This window comes from Spizellomyces punctatus (genome assembly GCF_000182565.1).
Source record: "Spizellomyces punctatus DAOM BR117 chromosome Unknown supercont1.3, whole genome shotgun sequence".
Classification (NCBI taxonomy): Eukaryota; Fungi; Chytridiomycota; class Chytridiomycetes; order Spizellomycetales; family Spizellomycetaceae; genus Spizellomyces; species Spizellomyces punctatus.
Genome location: NW_015971539.1, coordinates 83,214 through 100,841, shown reverse-complemented (window position 1 = coordinate 100,841; position 17,628 = coordinate 83,214). Strand labels below are relative to the sequence as shown.

The window sequence follows — 17,628 nt, the reverse complement described above, 5'->3', positions numbered from 1 at the left end:
GCTGCTGATAGGTTTGCGAATGATGCTGGTCAAGGAGGACGAGGAAACCTCACATATTGCCATCATCGGCTCGGGAATCTTTGGATTGTCAGCAGCGTTGGAACTACGGTTGCGGGGCTATCGTGTAACCATATTTGATCGACATACAATTCCAGTTCAAGATGGTAAGCGTGCATATCCCGCTCATTAACGTCTGCCCATCATTAAAGTTTTGCTGGCAGCCGCATCAACGGACATTTCGAAAATAGTACGTCCCGACCACGGCAACGACATACTTTATCAAAATTTAGCTATTGCCGCTGTAAATCGTTGGAAAGACTGGTCGGAAGAGTGTTATCGACAAACGGGAAAAGAAATATTTGTTCAGTCTGGAGCAGTGTTTCTATCGTCAAACAGTCCTTTATGTGAAAATAGTTTTGAGGCCGATTCGGTCGCGGCATTAAGGAAAGCTGGATATGAGGACGAGGTCGAGGTCTTTTCGGACAGTGGCGTTGCAGAAAAGTATCAAGGATTTAAGGACGTCACGAGGAACTTTCCTGGTGGATACTTGAGCAAAATGGCTGGATACGTTGATGCTTCGCTGGCGGTAGAGTACGTGGCAGAACTGGCAAAAACAGCAGGAGTTCAATTCGTCACTGGGGACGCTGGGAGGGTTGAGGCAATAATGACAAAAGATTCGATAAGGTCATGCTCGGTAATGGGAATAAGGACCAGTGATCAAACCTTTCATGCGTGTTCCCATCTTTTGGTAGCTGCTGGGCCTCGATCGATCTCCTTGCTTCCCGGTCTCAAGAAGGTGATGGTAGCGACAGGACAACCAGTCATTCACCTCTCTGTTCCAGAGCATCTGCAACTAAAATACAGCGCAAGCAACTTCCCAGTTTGGGCAGCAGAAGTACCTCGGACAGGTTTTTACGGATTTCCCCTCAAGGATGGAGTGTTGAAAGTGGCCAATCATGGTCCGGGGTATATACGTCATGAAGGAACGGCGATGCCATCAACTCTCGACATGGACATACCAAAGGGAGCTGTATCTGGCTTCCGTTCCTTCCTCGCGCAAAACTTTCCTGAGCTCAACTCCTTCAACATTCTCCGCACACGACTGTGTTGGTACACAGATACCTTTGACTCTGATTTCTTTATAACACCCTATCCAGGACATGAGGGACTATTCCTTGCAACTGGAGGAAGCGGGCATGCGTTCAAGTTCTTTCCGGTACTAGGGCCGATTATTGCTGATGTAGTGGAGGGAAAACCAGAATCGGACTCTAGGTACCCTGACGCAATACAAAGATTTAAATGGAGAGAACCGATGGAGGAGGGGCAAGGACTTGAATCACATCCGCGACTTTCAGGCAGCCAAAAGTTGGAGGATTGTCCATTGGCAGACACGGAAGATTTGAAAGCAATATTATAGAACTTATTTTGAGATATATTTACTTTTCGCTCACGAAGGAAACCGCATGAGACAGAGAATATATCACAGGGAATTGGGTCATTGCGCAAAACCCGCTCCAGTCAAGAAGCAATCATTTAGCAGTGCTCCCTAGGAGCGGTAGCATGCCATCCCCGAACTTCTTCATTCGCCTCCCATACCGTCTGAGGGGCCCTTCGCTCTTCATGTGGGACTTCTCTATCGATTTCCTCAAAATCTTCATGCTGCCATTCTTTGGAACCTCGCTTGCGTGGCATTGCACCTTCCCCAATCACATACTTCTCAACTTGGTACTTGAACCCGCCGACGAGAGGTTCGTTCGTTGCTTCCCCGTGCGCTTTGGCTTCTGCAGACGGGTACAAGGACTGTTGATAGAGTGTTAACTCCCGTCGCCGTGAGAAAGTTAGAAAGGTCAAGGTGAATGCAATACCTTATCGTTCAGAGGCTTGTACGCATCGCTATGTAGTTCGCCTTTGGGGACGAACCCTTCGGCAAGGTCTCCAAACTTCTTTCTCCTTCTAGGGGCGTTGCCGCTAGTTTTCTGATGGACCGTTTGATTGTTTTGGGCAGACATTGATGTGAACTGAACCGGGGCGTGCTTGCTTTGGTGGTTGCCGGCTTTAACGCAATTTGAGTTCCAGTAGTATGAAAAACCTTACAGCATTTCAAGCCTCCTTTTTACGTACAATCATAGGCCCTGAAGCAATGCATTACAGCACACAAAAAATATTTACAAGTAGTCAATAAGACAAACTACATGCGGTATGCACATGTGTACCACTATTCCCGCAACCAGCCCGGACCACAGGAAACAGCATCTTGTTGACGTAGACCACGTCTGCATTCAAGGGACTCGGTCCCCATGTCGTCAGAGTGAAGGGATGCAGCAGAACATTGCGCTCTGTTACGTTACGGGAGTTGTCAGCTCAGCTAAATCCAGCCGCGGCAGGACACTGGTTGTCGCAGATTTGTCCCTGCTGCAGTTTTCTCCATCAAACGAGCGCGAATCTCACCATACAGGACTCTAGCGAAATTGGTAGCGATAATTTCAGCAAAAAATGGCAACACTTACTGATATACCCACTCTTCCTACCATCCCCGGCACACCTCTCAAATCCAAAGCCGCTGAAACGAGGGCACTTTTTGCAGAACTTCCGCACCCCTCCACTGACCCCATGATTGCAACCCACGGCTTTGGTGAAGCCGAAGTCAATCTCCTGCATGGCGGCTTCACCACCAGTACAACTACCATTTTGGAGGTTGAGCTCAACGTGGCCGACAGCCAACGCCGTTATCAGCAAAAACACCACAAAAAGGACATTATTGTCATTGAAGAAGAGCCCTGTGCAGCAACTAGGCCTGAAAGTTGCATTCCGCCGCACCATCCCAGACATCCTCATGCAGTAGAGGCTCCAACCGAAGGCATCAAAGTCGTTGACGAGGAACCAGCGAAATTAACTGTTCCCGTCACGTTCGATGCCATTCAAGAAGAAGCGACACGAACAATTGTCGAGGAGGAGCCTTGTGCAGCAAGTGTACCTGAGTCGACCATCCCGCCTCACCATCCTAAACACCCGCACGCAGTGGAGTCGCCTCCAGAGGATGAAATTCAAGTAGTGGACGAAGAACCGGCCAAGCTTACCGTACCAGTTACTTTTGACGCTATGGAACAAAGCGCATATACCAAGATTGTTGAAGAAGAGCCCTGTGCCGCCACCGTCCCTCAATCGACGATTCCGCCCCATCATCCCAAAGATCATCCACATGCGGTAGAATCTCACGAAAAAGTCAAAGTCATTGACGAGGAACCTGCAAAATTAACTGTCCCAGTAACATTTGATGCAATGGCGGATTCGGCTGCCCCCAGTGCAGAACATCACGGTGATTCTGACCAAAACCGAACAGAGAGTAGGAAAAGAGGGAAATGAGAAGGGTGAACAAACGGTTGGGATCAAAGATGTGGTGAAAACAGTTTTGGAACATGGAATCGACTTGAAATTCTGAATAGCGGCATGGTGCTTGCGCATTGAAGCTTGGTTTGATCGCTGGTCATTGCAATGGCAATGAATATAAGGGCTCACAAGAAATATATGCTATATTTGCCCGCTTCATTTACTTTAAATTCAATTTTTGTCCAATCCTCCAGAGTTTTCAAGTCTTTCTTAACCGCTTCTAACGTCTCTTTCACCAGCCAAAACTGCGGGAAGAACTTCCGCCTCCTGACTGACTGGCACCACCACCAAAACCACCACCACCACCACCACGTAAAAACTCCGGGACTATTTGCTTATTCTCTTGCAATTTCTTCACTAAATCGCGAGTAATTGCGAAATTGTCTGGATTCCAGAACGCTGTGGCTTTCCCCAGGTTGCCTGCACGTCCAGTACGACCAATTCGGTGAACATGGTCGTCAATTTGGTTTGGCAAATCGTACTGGATGACATGCATGACATTTGGGATGTCCAGTCCTCTCTGGGCCACATCGGTTGCAACGAGAATAGGCTTTTTTGCACTTTTGAACGCAGCGAGAGCCTGCTCCCGTTGTGACTGAGTTAGGTCACCATGGATGGTTCCAGCCCGAAAGCCCTCGCTTTCAAGGTGGTAAGAGATCGCTGCGGCTTCTCTTTTTGTGGCAACGAATATCAGCACAAGGTAGCGAAGAGGTTGATTACGGATTGCTTCTTGTTTATCCGCTTGCAAAAGGCGAACGAGCTCCCTTCGTTTCGCATGTCTAGGGACATTCATGACGATTTGCTTTATGTCGCTGGTCTGATATGCAAGTTTCGGATGAGATTCTAGTTGCGATCATCGTTTTAAAAATGCTCATGGCATGGCTTACCGTCGACCCAATTTGACCAATCGTCAGAAATATGTAATCGTTCAAAAAGTCAGTTGCCATCATCTGGATTTCCTTTGGGAACGTTGCAGAGAACAGGGCTGTCTGATGTTCCTCGGGCATATCAGCATCTTGCACAATCGTCCGGACGTCGATTTCAAAGCCCATGTCCAACATCCTGTCCGCTTCGTCCAATACCAGATACCGGCAATTTGTCAGGGTAACATTTCCACGCTCCAAGTGGTCCATGAGGCGCCCAGTGGTAGCAATTAACAAATCACATCCATCCTGCATTTGGTAGGCCTAAAGAAAACGCTTGGTTTGCACTTTTGTATATGATTGTAAATGAATTGAATATCACACTTTACCTGGTCAGAAACGGTGGGCGCTCCTTGACCGCCGTAGACGCAAACGGCTTTTACAAATGATCGATACGTGAGCTTCTTCGCTTCATGGTGAATTTGCATCGCCAGTTCTCTCGTCGGAGCCAGGATGAGGGCACTCGGGCCTCTTTCGCCACCTGGCCCATCATAGAATAGGTTGCTAATAATTGGCAGCAGATAGGCTGCTGTCTTGCCCGAGCCAGTTTGTGCACAAGCCATAAGATCTCGGCCAGCAGAAGAAATGGGGATGGCGTATCGCTGAACAGGCGTTGGCTTGTTATACTTTGCCAGCTCTTTCAAGATCCATTTTACTCCCTGGTGGAGAGTCGATTCCTATGCCCTAAAATTAGAGGAAGGATGACTTGCCCATAACGCAGCAGCACTTACCTCAAAAGTTCCAATCGGGGCTGGCACCTCATAACCGGCAGTGCTAACCGGAATCTCATCATATTTCTCAAAATTTATTCCTTCAGTGATCCGCTCCGAGAAGAGACGTTGCTCAGTTCTAGAATCGCGGGGCCCCGGAGTCCATGGCCGTTTCTGAACAGGGCGAGCATTTCTGGAATTTTGAGGAACTGATTGAAAGGTTAGCAAAGGCACCACAAACTTAGTAATCAACTTTCCTAACCATCATCTGCCAAACTCAACCGAGAACCAAACTCATCGGCAAGACGCTCAACCGTGCTCGACCGCGACTTTGCATACTCACTTTCATATGCTACCTCATCATCCTCGTCGTAGTGGTTATTTCGTACTCCGTTGCGAGCGGACGGCATTTGAAAGTACTTTAAAGTCTACTAAACACGTCCGTAGTTGAGAAAACGATGCGTGGGAAAAAAAGTTCCCACGGTTCCGACGGTCCAAGTAAATTCAAACAAGCATGGCAGTAACATTCTACTTCTACTTACCACAGGATTTGCAATGGCAGAAAGAATAGAGAGTTAAAGCCTCAACTTTAGTTGCTCTTGTTCCCGCACGTTGTAGTCTGGTAAAGATGGTTTGTTACCCAAAGAGTTTTGACAGCTTCCGTTTTCCGACAATAAACCACACGATACCAATTCTGATGATAAACCAAAAGGCTACAGGAAGTCAAATCCCAGGAAACCGAAAACCACCGTGGCGAGCTTCTTTTGCTCAAAGGTGTCCTGCAGCTGGAGCTTGAAAGAACAAAAAAAGGGGTTCTCGCTGTCCGAAAACGTCAACGAGGGTGCTTATGTAAGGTGATCGACAGCTCTTGTGGCGCGGACTGCTTGGTCAGCACGCGTGGAGGTTTGACCGACTGTAGGACTTTCGTCTCTACCTTCACCCCGAACACATAATCGCCATGTTTAATCATCTGTCTTGCAGTTTTATATTCTCTTTCCTCTCTTACTTGTGTAGTGCGCAATTGCCAGGCCCGACGAGTCCTTTTTCTGGGTTATATACTCCCGTGGCCCGCACGGGTTTGTTCAAGAACTCGACAACTGCAATTCAGAATGGAGTGACATGTCAAAAATATGGAAGCGAAGGTGATTTAGAATGCGGGTAGGTTTTTTGTTGGTTAGGTATGTGTGGGGGTTTGCATCTAAATGTTCGCACTTTAGCCTACAATGCAGTCAGTCAATTCTTATGACACCCTACACGTTGCCGTCTTTAGACCCAGGTTTGGGTCCGGGTATGGAGACGCTCTCTATCCTCTTTCCAGCTACACCAGGATGCGAAGCAACATGTCCGAAACCTCTTCTGAGCCCCTTGAAGGCATCAATCAGACGGGATTTGCGGTAGCTGATGGCAAGTCTATGGTAGCTGTTCAGATTAAGAATGGTCAATTTTGGGTGGACTTTACTGGTGAGGATCGACTGACGTGTGCAGGGATGTATAAGCGGCAAGATTGGTCATGAAAAAATAGTTTACGCCAAAAACATTCTACATTGTTATAAGAAGAAAAAAAAAACTGTACATAGCTGAACACTCTACCTAGCTATCTTGTCCAACCAAGAAGAAAAATGATTACATGACTGTCGTACTGGTTAATGTATTATGCAACTATTCCAGTCTCCTGCCAGCAGGTCTGGGCGGCGGTCTTACAAATTCGGGTGTGGGTCGTATCATAGGGACGCTGCTCGACGTCGTTTCCGCACTCTCCGCATCGTCGTACGAGGAGGACTGCATGTATGAGTTATATGCAGGGGCAGAGTGAGGTGGATAGCGGTGCTGTGATCGACTATCCTTCACGAATCCAGAATTTGATGGTTGTGGTCGGCTGTTTGTTCGTATTTCCCGTGTACCCTTCCTGTCAACATGCTCCTCTACAGCCCATCGACCCATAACAACCTCTGATCCACTTGCAGTAGGGTCACGAACAAAGTTTCGCTCCTTTCTTCGTCGGAAAAATTCTTTCCACTCGGCTACAATGCTCCCTCGTAGCCCAAAGATAATGAATAGCCAGATGCCCATTAGGCTGGGGAAGGTATCAGCTAGGACGAGCACGACGTATGATGGGAGATGCGGACTGCAAAATAATGTTAGTTTTTGTACATTCACTCGCTTTTACAGTATTCGACGAGGAAACCTACGTTAGGATGTTGGAACAAGTCTCTTGAGAGCCATCGGAGGATAAGATGCACTTTAGCCATTCGGTGATGAAAGGTGTGCCAGGCCCAATTTTTTGCACTCGATCATTTTGTGTAAAATAAAACATCTGTTACATCAAGGGGAGGAAGCAAGGAAATGCCATCAACATCAAAAAACCGCTCGAAATCAAATGCACAAAGGACACTCACCCAAAAATACATAAACGTAGTCAAAAACATTGTGACAAGTAACATGCTCCTCCAACTCGTCCTCCAGATCTTCATCACTCGGCGTCTCGTACTCTCACCCCGCGCGGAGCCTTCGGAACTCCCTTCTCCTACTGACGTAGACCCAATACCTCCTGCTTCTGCCGCAACCCTTGCAACGTAAGAAACCGTCCAGAGATGGATAGCAAATCCGAGGAAAATGAAAGGCGACATTGGGTAAAAGAACAGAGGGGAAGAGCGAGATGAAGAGAGGAAACAGAGGGACCCAAACTGGAAGGCGACGCCTTTGAGGTAGATTCCTACTGCTGTGACTACGAGAGGCACTCCCCAGCAGATAGTGTGGATGAAGGGGTACTTATCCGCAAAAAAGTGTGAATTCCAGACTGTAGTCTTTTGAACATGAACAATTGAGTTTTAGTGGATGGGAAGCCGGCGTCTTGCGGAAAAGTGTTCAAGCACTTACCACATGTAAATTCAAAATCAGATAAGCGCACCACAGTATGGACGCTTGAGATGCATAAAACAATGCTGCTCCCTGCACCGCACATGTGGTGTTGTTACCCTGATCAGCCTCAGAAACGTTATCGTCACCACATTGGGTTGCCTTTCTTCTGCCGAGATTGAAAAACGTGGTAGCGCTGAACAAGAACACCGCCGCCACGAACCATAGCAAAATGACCGTTGGATGCACCCGTTTTCCCGGTAACAGGGCATAGGATATCAAAACGAAGAGCGAAAGGATTGCCGAGATGGCGCGCAAAGAATCGGTTACGTTGAGATAGCTTGATATTTTATTTGGTGGGAAGAACGCTTCAAGGTGTGGACAGGATATACAGCATGCACCGAAGCAAGCCCGCTGGGCTGTTGGAGGGAGTGCGGGGTTAGGGTTGGGAACCAGGGGAGCGCGGCAGGTGGGTGGATTGACAACCGTCGTTTCTCCAGTGACCGGATCGAGACGTATGAGTGGATTAGCAGGCTCTGACTGGTTACCACCTGGCAGATGTAGTGTTATTCGCTTGTTGCAGTTGATATTGGCCACTTCCATGTTTACTTACTAACTGTGAGCGCAACACAGCGATCCGGCTGTGTCGGGTAAGGAATCATCATCCCTGGGATGCTACCTTCGCAATTGGGTAGCTGGTCTGCAATGCCGAGTAAGGCGAATATCTCTTTACAATATATGGACGCCTCTAAACATGTAGACTTGCAAGGTGGCCGCACAATTGTTCCGTTACCTATCAATGTCCCACACCATGAGTGGTATGTTCTCATCCCAAATACACCTTTCTAGTCACATACCACTCGCAGTACATCTCGGAAAGGCCGCTGAGCATGCCCAACCAACGTATGCTGCATAGCATTGTGGATATGGCGCTAGGGAGACTCTTAATAGCTGGATCCCATTGTTTTCGAGTGCCTTTTCAGCAAAGCTTGCCGAAAGGAGGGGCGATACAGGGTATGTAATCAGCCCAGCACATACGCCGTTAGGAATGTCGTAGTTTCTGCATCCTATTGCCGACACACGATGATAGGGAGCACAGAATTAGTTACAACTTGCATGCATGGTTACTTGTTCTTTGTTGACTACCTTGCGACTCAACACACGCCGGCCACAGCAATGAAATGAAAGCCACGACTGACCACCAGGTCAACCTTCCACAGGACATGATTTAGTAGGACAGCACTAGAATTCGGCGTCGGGAACGCTGTATGGTATGAGGTTTAAATGGACGACGAGCAATCGTGGGTGCACATTTGGAGGAGGAAACAACACGAAAGGGACCAGTGACAGCCCTTGTCATATATTTTACCATCCATCCGGACGACTCGACCTACAAAAATAAGCCGACTTGGTTCATCTTTTGTTAACCCACCGGGACGGACACAACATTTGGGTTGAAAAGTTTTTTTTGTTTAAAAGAGCAACAACAATGGCTACGACCGACTGGTTTCAACGGGGGAAAGGAAACAGCTTTTGTCCTCACCTCCTCAACAACTCATTAAACAACCTTTAAAAAAGAAAAGTAAAAAAACAGTCGGCCGACCACTTCCGCCTGCAATTAACCCGATGGAAAAAAGCACACCTGAACACTTGAACACTCACGCGACTAAGCTTGTTGGACGCAATTGTTTTAAGATTTCAAACGAATTTCTTTTAGGCGAAAGCTGGCGAGAATGGATGACTTGGCTATTTGACTCTAGGTACTTTTGGTTCTTTTGTTAATGCACTACTTTTGCCGTCATTGATGGGGTTTCAAGCTATGCGGCTTACTCGTTGGCTTTTGATGCTGGATTTCACACTTGTGCCCTACCCGCCTAAAGTGGTCGATGGCGTCGTCCACCTTTTGGGACTTGCAGTTGTGGAAATATCCCTGAGGGAGCGAATGGCACCCAGTGTCTTGGCAGAGGAGAGAGCTTTCCAACTCCTGCGAGAGCTGAACACCCAATTTATCAGAATGAGGTGATTTGTCATACAAGGAACGCACTGGCTGAGACGATTCCGACACCCTTTCAACTCTGCAGCTTGCATACGAATCGTTCGTTATCACATCAACTTGCATTGTGAGCGATCCGTGTCAATTGTCGATCGACTTTAAATCCTTGGCAGCTAGCCCTTGTGCTTGTGCATATTGATCATGGCCCGCCATTTACCATAACACTTTGGTGGCTTTGAACGCAATGCGTCGGTGCCGGCCACGACCGCGTCCCTCTCGCAGATCCGTTGTGTCTGGCTTTCCTCCTAATAACAAAGTAAATGTTGTAGGAAAGCAAGAAATCGCTGCTTCCGCATCTAGTATCACCACGGGTGGATGATAGTGGGATGGAGAATATCAATGCCCGCCAGGTAGCATAATCTTGCACGTGACAATCTCAGTCTTTCGACGACAGGTGTGGTTGGAAAAGAGTCTTATTTGTACAGATATATTGTGGAGTCTTCTCGACACCCGTACACCTGGACGTCATGCAATTAAGAGGTTAACAGACAAGGAATCTCACCACACATTCAGATTCCGCTTGAAGTTTCATACCGTTTCGATATCACACTCCCCACCACTCCTCCGCCTGTATGTTGTCTGCCCAATCAATGAACTCCATCATTATCTTCAGAAATCACAAGTCAGAAGCGGAATCATAATCAGAAACATACTTGCCATTGAGTAGCAAGGCAAACTGGCATGTTTCGCAATCGTCCACCAGACTGTCAGACTGTATCTCACAGCTCTGCTTCTTTTGCGGCATCGGGCCCAAGATTGTGCAGACTGATAGACGCAGATGCGTGATTCTGTCCAGACAAAATAAACTTTCTGACGGGAGGCTTCAAAAGTCCAGAAAGTCAGGCCTTGGAAGAACCAACACAAGAACGATCAATATAGCGAGCGGTCAGCCTTCAGAGGTTCCGTAAAAGAAGGGCCAAAGGAAAGGCGAACGCTTAATCTGCATACAATGGCACTCTCCGAACCAGGTGCAGAAGCATCCGGAGTGATAAAAGTTCACAAACAAATGTCAATGAGGAAGGTCAACCAAGAAAAGAAGTGTACCCCGGGCAATTACGTTGCGCCTCTATCCCAACGCTATCTAGGGGATCTTTGAGTAGATGGAGGGGCTGTTTTCGACTGACCTAGGGTATGATGGTTAAAGATTACTTGCACCATTGTCATGCAATCAAACAGTATAATCCTTTTGCTGTCCTAAAGCACAAGATACCAGCAATCAAGGAGTAATCGTTCCATGAAATAGGCTCCTCCTAGACTTGGCGATTTCCGATGCACCGATGCAACAGACGAGATGACTACCGGCAACCGAGAACTGTCATCACCTCAGGACGGAGGAAAAGGTGCATCAAACTATCCGATCCCGTATACAGTACAATAAAGATCATCTGACGCTATATTCATAATCTGGTTTTACGTTACAACAGCCTCGGTATGAAACGATTTCCAAGGATTGCATGACGAGAAAACTCGACAGCTCGCCAGGCGATGATCGTAGAGCTGCCGCTGGCTAACTGCGTCAGAAGAAAGCAGGCTCTGGATCACGATGTCGACTTCCCGTTTGGATCACAAAGATAACTGACACAGAACAACCATTTCAAACAAGGAAAAGATGGATTAGCATCTAAATTCAATTCAGACATGAAAAGTGGACCGCGAAAACCAAGCCAAAGTACCATCATCGCCGCCGTTGATTCTAGGTTCCGCTTAATACTCCATACTACCTTATTGCACCCCAGGATATCCACCGCATGTGCTTGCCAATATTGTTTATTTGCATATTATTTGCTGGGCGACATCCGTCTTTGTACTGTACTGTACACGTAAGCAGACACGTGAGCGCGGCTTGTACAACCTGCCCTAATCACCGCCCTTTGGCAGTGTGCGGTTGTTCTTGCTACATTCCTACGCATCCAGATCCTTTTCCATCTCCCCAATTGGCATCATGGCACCTGAACGGATAGATTTGGGTAATGCACTTGCTTGAATGTAAAATCTCTTCGTGATCTATTCTTTTGTTAATTATGATATCCGCCAAATGTAACAGACAAACCAAGACATGACCAATCCACATATTGGGGACGATTGAAGCATTTCTCAGAGATAACAGATCCTCGGTATGCTTTCTTTGTGATGTGTTGGACCGAAATGTATGCTAATTATTAGTGAAATTGTAATCGTGTAGCAATCTCCTCGCGACGAATGCCCAATTGGAGGCTGCCAAGAAGCTTATCGAGGAGTACCGGGCTGGACGCGTTGATGCAGGAGCGGAGGAAGTATGGAGAGCCAAGCGGTGTACGTTGGTTGGCAAATCTTGATGACCGCGCTAGCTACTCGCTGCTGATGGTGGATATAGTGGTAGACAGCACCTACCATCCAGACACGGGCGAGAAGATTCTCTTGCCATTCCGGATGGCGTCGTTTGTTCCGACCAATGTTGCGATCGTAGCGGGAATGTTGCGACCAAATCCATCGGTATCTGAGATTGTATTGTTCAGAGTACAGAAATGTGGGTCCTGACACGTGGGCACGCTAGATTGCAGGGATTCTGTTCTGGCAGTGGATAAACCAGAGCGTCAATGTGGCATTCAACTACTTTAATGCGAACAAGACGACTGAGATGAACATGACTGAAACTGCTAGTACGCTAAGACGGGTCTTCTTATTTGTTTATTCACGGTATTTGACACTTTGGTTCCAACGTACCGCAGCTGCCTACATAACCGCCGTGGCATCATCCTGCACCATAGCAGTTGGTCTCAACGAATGGGTCAAACGTGCGAAATCTTTGTCACCTTCAGCTCAGGCTCTCATGGGACGTGCAGTACCTTTTGGGGCTGTTGCTGCGGCAGGAACGTTGAATGTCATCTTGATGAGATCAAAAGAGTTGAGGTTGGTGATGGGCTGTTGACAAGTACCGATTCGGCGCTTACGCTTCTGTGATTATAAGGGATGGGATTGACGTGCAGGATAAAGATGGAACCACCCTTGGAAAGTCTACCAAGGCTGGTGTTAACGCTGTGGGTCAGGTACGTTTTCACGTAATAGGACTCTCTGAACCTAACCCTTCGAGTTTCTAAAACGTTTGTGCATGTATGCAGGTGGCAATATCACGGGTGGCAACCGCCTTCCCCGTGGTTTTTATTCCAGGGTTGATCATGACCCGTCTTGAGAGGACCGCTTTCTGGGGACGATATCCCCGACTCCATGCTCCCGTCAATCTAGGTACCTGCTAACTCCGTAACCACAACTTTCACTGCCAAGTCCTCACCGTCTTTGTAACATAGGAATAATAGCGGCATCCCTCCTGGTCGCGCTCCCATCAGCGGTGGCACTATTTCCCCAGCGTGCCTCAATGCCAGTTGAAAAGGTTGAGGAGAAATTTCGGTATATTAGAGGTGCTGATGGACTGCCCTTAGATCGAGTCTATTTCAATAGGGGTCTATGATTGGGAAACGGAAGGAAAGGTGTAGATAGAGAATGATGTAGAACGACATTTCGGTTCTGTAATATTCTGGTGCGAAATGACTGATGCAGACATTCACAGTATGGTAGTGCACTTGGAATTCATCAAAAAGAAAACAACAGTACATCGTATCGAGTCACATATATATCATCACATATACAATTTAGTCAGGAGGATTCAGTCAATGTAATTCTCTCGAATCAACTTTTCAGCTCGCCAATTCGTAGCACACGATCTTCCGCGTCGTCGTCTTTTTTGCTCCGCTGCCGAGCGGCTTTAACAATAGGTAGGAGGCTGACACTCGCACTTCCCATTGAACGAGGTAGTGTGGACGGTGGGGTTCCACCCGGCGTGTTGGTCCGCGAATATCGTTTTGGAGATGTCGATGGTAAAGGTACGCGTTTTTTCAAGTATGTTTGGGATTTTGGTGAAGCCGGGGGAAGTAGGGAGGGCATGGTTGAATCAGGTGTGGGTGTCCTGCGCGAAGTTTGGGAGGATGGTTTTCTTGGTTTTGTTGTTGCATCCTGCAATGATCTCAAACGCTCCGTCGATGCTAATCTCGGGGGTTTCATGGAAGATTGTTCGGTTTCCGTTGCTGTGAGACTGGCGACACTTCGGCAGGCCCTATCCCGGTCGGTACTGCTTGGCTTTTTTGCAGTGGTTTTAATGTACACAAGGCTTTTAGCTTGCAAGGCGGGTTTAATTCCTAGTAGATCATCATCCGTCAAACAATCTATAGATTCATGGCTGCTGCATTGACTTAGATCTGATAGTGATGATTCAGAGCCCTGTTGAGAGTTCTTTTCAAAGGGTGCAGGGAAGGATTTTATTGTGCCGTCGGAAGACCGAAGTCGGATGGTCGCGAGAATCGTGTTTGCTATTTTGCGAAACCTGCGCTCAGCATTGTAGGAACGCATTAGATCGAGTACTGTAGCTGATATTGGCGTTGCACTTGCTTCGCCCTTCAGTGGAGAGCACGACGCCGTGTTAGGATGACATACAATGATTGAAACAGAAGGAAAATAAAGGTTACGTTTAGCCATGGATGCATTAGCATTTCTCGTGCCGTTATTCGTTTGGCGGGATCGATTCTTAAAGTCGATTCGCAGAGGTTGCGAGCTAATGATCAAAGTTTAGCATCGGCGTACCCTTCACTCTGCCAACTCTACTTACCACCAGGAGATACCTCTGCCCAAAATATTGACGGAAACTCTATTCGTCCTTCCGATATCATCTGCTGGAGTGCCTTTTCTGCGTCGGTTCTGTACCCGCACAGCCTGTTCATCACAAGTGTCAGGAAGTCATCAGAATTTGAATACAATACAAACTGAAAAGAAAAGAACATACAGGAGGTACATCAGCACGCCGATACTCCAGATATCACATTGTGCGCTGTATCCAAGATTCTGCACGATTTCTGGCGCTGAACTCAACATATGAGTCAAAAAACCCCCCTGCGATCGATTATACGCTAACAAAAGGATCCCCTTCAATCGGCACTTACCCATATATAGAGGTGTTCCAACAATGTTTTCCATCATTGTACAAGCATCCACCGAAGTCGCTAATCCAAAATCTGACACTTTTATATTATATAAATCGGATTGACCGGTACCTCCTGGTAGCGGTATTGGTGTGTCGGATGAGACCAGTATGTTTTCAGGTTTGATATCCCTGTGCACAATGCCTTGATCGTGAAGGTAAGCGATGGCGTCGACAAGACGGTACATGATTGTGCAAACGTCTGACTCGGAACAGGACCGTCGGGATTTGATTCTTTGGACTAGTTCGCCGCCTTTGCAACTTTGAGGCCGATTAGTCAATTGTCAATCTCATTGTCTCCAACAGAAATGTAGTTCCTCGTTTACGATCTTACTTACTACTCCATGATCAAAAAGAACTTTTTCGGTGTTTCGTAAACTTCTTTCAACTGTATAATATGGGGATGCCGCACTCGTTTCATGATTGCCACTTCTCGCTGGATTTGTTCATACGCTGTGGGGGCTCCTCGTCGCTTACGCAGGATTTTACATGCATATGTTGTGTTTGTCTCCTTGTGTTGGACGAGGCGAACGGTCCCGAATGAACCTCTGTAATTTGGAATGGTTTTGATATGCGAAAAAGTGATGAAATCTAGACAAGACGTTGACGTACTGTCCGAGTTTAATCCCAATTGAGTATGCGGCTTCAAGGGCGTTTGTGTCGGCGGTTCGGTAATGGGGAATGTCGGCTTTTGCATCTGATGCTGCAGGATAGCGCACCGTTAAATCAGTATATCTATAGTTACTGTAATAATCGTCCCAAAAACACTTACCGTCCGACATGACGAAGAAACAGGTAAACTACTTCTGAACAAAAGGAATTGTATAATTGTAGCAACAAGAACTGAACAGTAAAATAAGCATGCAATAGGTGGTCGTTGGCCTCAAGTGCTTCGTCAACTTGGTATCAGATCGGGGGGGAAAGACCTTGGGCAAATATTGATTTCATAAGCACCATCGGCACGTGCCCATTTGGGAACCTCGAGAATTTCCTCTCGGTTTTTGATGGAATGCAAACTGATGGGGATTTTCAATAACAAAGTCTAGAAGCGAGCATTTCAAAAATTATATTGAAGGCGCACCCCTCCATGATATGCCAAAACGTATATACGGCCCATCAAAACATTTTACGCAAGTTCAACATATTGGCCGCAAGCATGCAAATCCGGGTGCTAGTACTATGCTTCCCCATGCCGATTAAAGCTCCCTTCGATTTAGTCTCCGCGATACTCTCTTACGCGCCTCGTCCGTCGCTGTCGTTTCCTATGTGCCCTGTACACCGCACTGGCAACATCCTTACATACCACAAATAGGCACCCTCCGAGAATGTTGCGGTGAAAAGGATCGGGGACCTTGTTTCGGACCCACGGAATACTACCCAATAGAGTCCCCATTAAAGACGATACAGCTAGGAAGGAGAACATGCATCAGCATCACCGCAGCATCTAGTACCTGGTTACCATATAACTCACCAGGTAATAACAAACTTCCCAATACAAGCCTCTGTCCATCTCGTCGCCCAATCGAAAACTCTTGCACATCTTCCTCGTCTTCCTGTTGTCCCGCAACTGCCGCCTGCCCCACCGCTCCTCCACTCCGTACCGCCCCATTCCGTGCGGGTGTATGTCTCCCAATTCGTTCAATCCAGGGCCAAATTGTCGCCCAGACGCCATTATATAGTAGTCGCGCCCATGGTAACAAACATACCGTCAGTGCAGGGGACGGTGGCAAGCTGAGACGGATTTGATCATTTCCTAGAACCAGAAAGGGCAAGAGTGGGAGCGCAGCGTCGGCTGCCGTAAGTCGGGAGCACACTAAACCAATCGGTATCAACGGTAATCCAATCTGGAAAGCCGAGAAAAATGTCATTAGACGTCTCCATTCTATTATGCGCACAAGGTAATGTTGAAAATATACGAACCCATGTTCTCCATCCCCAATTCGCTTCGCTCAAGATCCGTTCCCCTTCGTCGGGTCCACACATGGTCATCACTGCATATGCTCCAAATGTCGTCGACACTACGTAAAACGCCATTGAAACTCCGGCCAACGTGACATACGGGACCACCGATTGAATGGACTTGTCTACAAATGTCAGAATTGCCAGAACAACGTCGGTAGATCTGCACATAGCACGTTAGTAGTGTAACTCGTGAACCGTGCGCCGGTTAGGGATACCTACTCTTCAATGGCGTACACATGTCCACAGGCAGGACACTTTACGTCCGTTGTTATTGGTCCTTGTTTTTCGGATATCCATCGCAAAAGACAGTCTTCATGTGCAAACTGCAATGAAACAGGATAATCATTCAACCTTTGGAACGTTACAAAAGTGCATGGCTCCCCAAACGACTAACCTTTAACGAATTTTTACATTTGCAAGGCCTCACCCACCGGACTTTTTTCGACACATCCTCCTCCCTTTCCTCCACAAAACAAATCCAACACCTCTTCTCGTCGCCTGTTGAATCCTCCCACGCGACAGATATTTCAAGATTCCGGTGTTCGTTCTGGTTTTGAGTCGCTGGTGGAATGGTGTGAACAGAGGACATGTGAGCCTGGAGCGTTGATGCGACGACAGAGAGAGGTGGTGAAGGAGATGGTGGTAGTGGTAAGAGTGCTGGGTTTGAAGACATGTACCAAATGTCTTTGGGGGTTCTTCGATGACCAAAAGGTGAGACTTGGAAGGCCTCTC

General features: G+C 47.4%; 9 protein-coding genes across 9 annotated transcripts; 4 read left to right on the top strand and 5 right to left on the bottom strand.

Annotated features, from left to right (window-relative positions):
* Window positions 1-22: 22 nt before the first annotated feature.
* On the top strand, window positions 23-1,451 carry SPPG_01725 (uncharacterized protein; the record flags this gene model as incomplete). The annotated part of the gene is made up of 2 exons (XM_016750040.1): window positions 23-164; window positions 222-1,451. 2 exons carry the CDS (start codon window positions 23-25, stop codon window positions 1,415-1,417), a joined length of 1,338 nt encoding a protein of 445 aa, XP_016610676.1. The 3' UTR covers window positions 1,418-1,451.
* Window positions 1,452-1,533: 82 nt separating this feature from the next.
* On the bottom strand, window positions 1,534-2,009 carry SPPG_01724 (uncharacterized protein; the record flags this gene model as incomplete). Its single annotated transcript, XM_016750039.1, has 2 exons — window positions 1,534-1,800; window positions 1,866-2,009. 2 exons carry the CDS (start codon window positions 2,007-2,009, stop codon window positions 1,534-1,536), a joined length of 411 nt encoding a protein of 136 aa, XP_016610675.1.
* A 484-nt stretch (window positions 2,010-2,493) lies between these two features.
* Window positions 2,494-3,363, top strand: SPPG_01723 (uncharacterized protein; the record flags this gene model as incomplete). The annotated part of the gene is made up of 1 exon (XM_016750038.1): window positions 2,494-3,363. The coding sequence occupies one exon, from the start codon at window positions 2,494-2,496 to the stop codon at window positions 3,361-3,363; it is 870 nt and encodes a 289-aa protein (XP_016610674.1).
* Window positions 3,364-3,619: 256 nt separating this feature from the next.
* SPPG_01722 (uncharacterized protein) lies at window positions 3,620-5,430 on the bottom strand (the record flags this gene model as incomplete). Its single annotated transcript, XM_016750037.1, has 5 exons — window positions 3,620-4,204; window positions 4,275-4,574; window positions 4,640-4,987; window positions 5,042-5,229; window positions 5,283-5,430. The coding sequence occupies 5 exons, from the start codon at window positions 5,428-5,430 to the stop codon at window positions 3,620-3,622; spliced, it is 1,569 nt and encodes a 522-aa protein (XP_016610673.1).
* A 742-nt stretch (window positions 5,431-6,172) lies between these two features.
* SPPG_01721 (uncharacterized protein) lies at window positions 6,173-6,534 on the top strand (the record flags this gene model as incomplete). Its single annotated transcript, XM_016750036.1, has 2 exons — window positions 6,173-6,178; window positions 6,238-6,534. The coding sequence occupies 2 exons, from the start codon at window positions 6,173-6,175 to the stop codon at window positions 6,532-6,534; spliced, it is 303 nt and encodes a 100-aa protein (XP_016610672.1).
* Window positions 6,535-6,542: 8 nt separating this feature from the next.
* Window positions 6,543-9,431, bottom strand: SPPG_01720 (uncharacterized protein). The gene is made up of 6 exons (XM_016750035.1): window positions 8,734-9,431; window positions 8,490-8,669; window positions 7,898-8,427; window positions 7,417-7,824; window positions 7,210-7,334; window positions 6,543-7,145 (listed from the first exon to the last, which is right to left on the bottom strand). Exons 2-6 carry the CDS (start codon window positions 8,539-8,541, stop codon window positions 6,680-6,682), a joined length of 1,581 nt encoding a protein of 526 aa, XP_016610671.1. The 5' UTR covers window positions 8,542-8,669; window positions 8,734-9,431; the 3' UTR covers window positions 6,543-6,679.
* An 884-nt stretch (window positions 9,432-10,315) lies between these two features.
* On the top strand, window positions 10,316-13,554 carry SPPG_01719 (tricarboxylate carrier). Its single transcript, XM_016750034.1, has 11 exons — window positions 10,316-11,269; window positions 11,354-11,749; window positions 11,808-11,896; window positions 11,974-12,043; window positions 12,112-12,221; window positions 12,283-12,401; window positions 12,463-12,568; window positions 12,638-12,818; window positions 12,877-12,955; window positions 13,028-13,151; window positions 13,214-13,554. The coding sequence occupies exons 2-11, from the start codon at window positions 11,568-11,570 to the stop codon at window positions 13,372-13,374; spliced, it is 1,221 nt and encodes a 406-aa protein (XP_016610670.1). The 5' UTR covers window positions 10,316-11,269; window positions 11,354-11,567; the 3' UTR covers window positions 13,375-13,554.
* On the bottom strand, window positions 13,421-15,834 carry SPPG_01718 (CAMK protein kinase). The gene is made up of 8 exons (XM_016750033.1): window positions 15,707-15,834; window positions 15,547-15,637; window positions 15,273-15,482; window positions 14,897-15,195; window positions 14,740-14,815; window positions 14,566-14,669; window positions 14,426-14,511; window positions 13,421-14,354 (listed from the first exon to the last, which is right to left on the bottom strand). Exons 1-8 carry the CDS (start codon window positions 15,714-15,716, stop codon window positions 13,593-13,595), a joined length of 1,638 nt encoding a protein of 545 aa, XP_016610669.1. The 5' UTR covers window positions 15,717-15,834; the 3' UTR covers window positions 13,421-13,592.
* Window positions 15,835-15,983: 149 nt separating this feature from the next.
* Window positions 15,984-17,604, bottom strand: SPPG_08953 (uncharacterized protein). The gene is made up of 5 exons (XM_016757103.1): window positions 17,291-17,604; window positions 17,116-17,219; window positions 16,855-17,056; window positions 16,406-16,778; window positions 15,984-16,341 (listed from the first exon to the last, which is right to left on the bottom strand). Exons 1-5 carry the CDS (start codon window positions 17,567-17,569, stop codon window positions 16,148-16,150), a joined length of 1,152 nt encoding a protein of 383 aa, XP_016610668.1. The 5' UTR covers window positions 17,570-17,604; the 3' UTR covers window positions 15,984-16,147.
* Between the last annotated feature and the right edge of the window lie 24 nt (window positions 17,605-17,628).

Coding starts and splice junctions, on each gene's coding strand:
- SPPG_01720 (XM_016750035.1), bottom strand. CDS start 8,541: ATGATGATTCCTTACCCGACACAGCCGGATCGCTGTGTTGCGCTCACA. Junction 7,825..7,897: donor TGATTTTGAATTTACATGTG/GTAAGTGCTTGA, acceptor CATGTTCAAAAG/ACTACAGTCTGGAATTCACA. Junction 7,335..7,416: donor CTACGTTTATGTATTTTTGG/GTGAGTGTCCTT, acceptor TTGATGTAACAG/ATGTTTTATTTTACACAAAA.
- SPPG_01718 (XM_016750033.1), bottom strand. Junction 14,512..14,565: donor GGCAGAGGTATCTCCTGGTG/GTAAGTAGAGTT, acceptor TTTGATCATTAG/CTCGCAACCTCTGCGAATCG. Junction 14,355..14,425: donor TAATGCATCCATGGCTAAAC/GTAACCTTTATT, acceptor TCTCCACTGAAG/GGCGAAGCAAGTGCAACGCC.
- SPPG_08953 (XM_016757103.1), bottom strand. CDS start 17,569: ATGTCTTCAAACCCAGCACTCTTACCACTACCACCATCTCCTTCACCA. Junction 17,220..17,290: donor AATGTAAAAATTCGTTAAAG/GTTAGTCGTTTG, acceptor GTTTCATTGCAG/TTTGCACATGAAGACTGTCT. Junction 16,342..16,405: donor GGGAAGTTTGTTATTACCTG/GTGAGTTATATG, acceptor TCTCCTTCCTAG/CTGTATCGTCTTTAATGGGG.
- SPPG_01719 (XM_016750034.1), top strand. CDS start 11,568: ATGAAAAGTGGACCGCGAAAACCAAGCCAAAGTACCATCATCGCCGCC. Junction 12,222..12,282: donor AGTATGGAGAGCCAAGCGGT/GTACGTTGGTTG, acceptor TGGTGGATATAG/TGGTAGACAGCACCTACCAT. Junction 12,956..13,027: donor GTGTTAACGCTGTGGGTCAG/GTACGTTTTCAC, acceptor GCATGTATGCAG/GTGGCAATATCACGGGTGGC.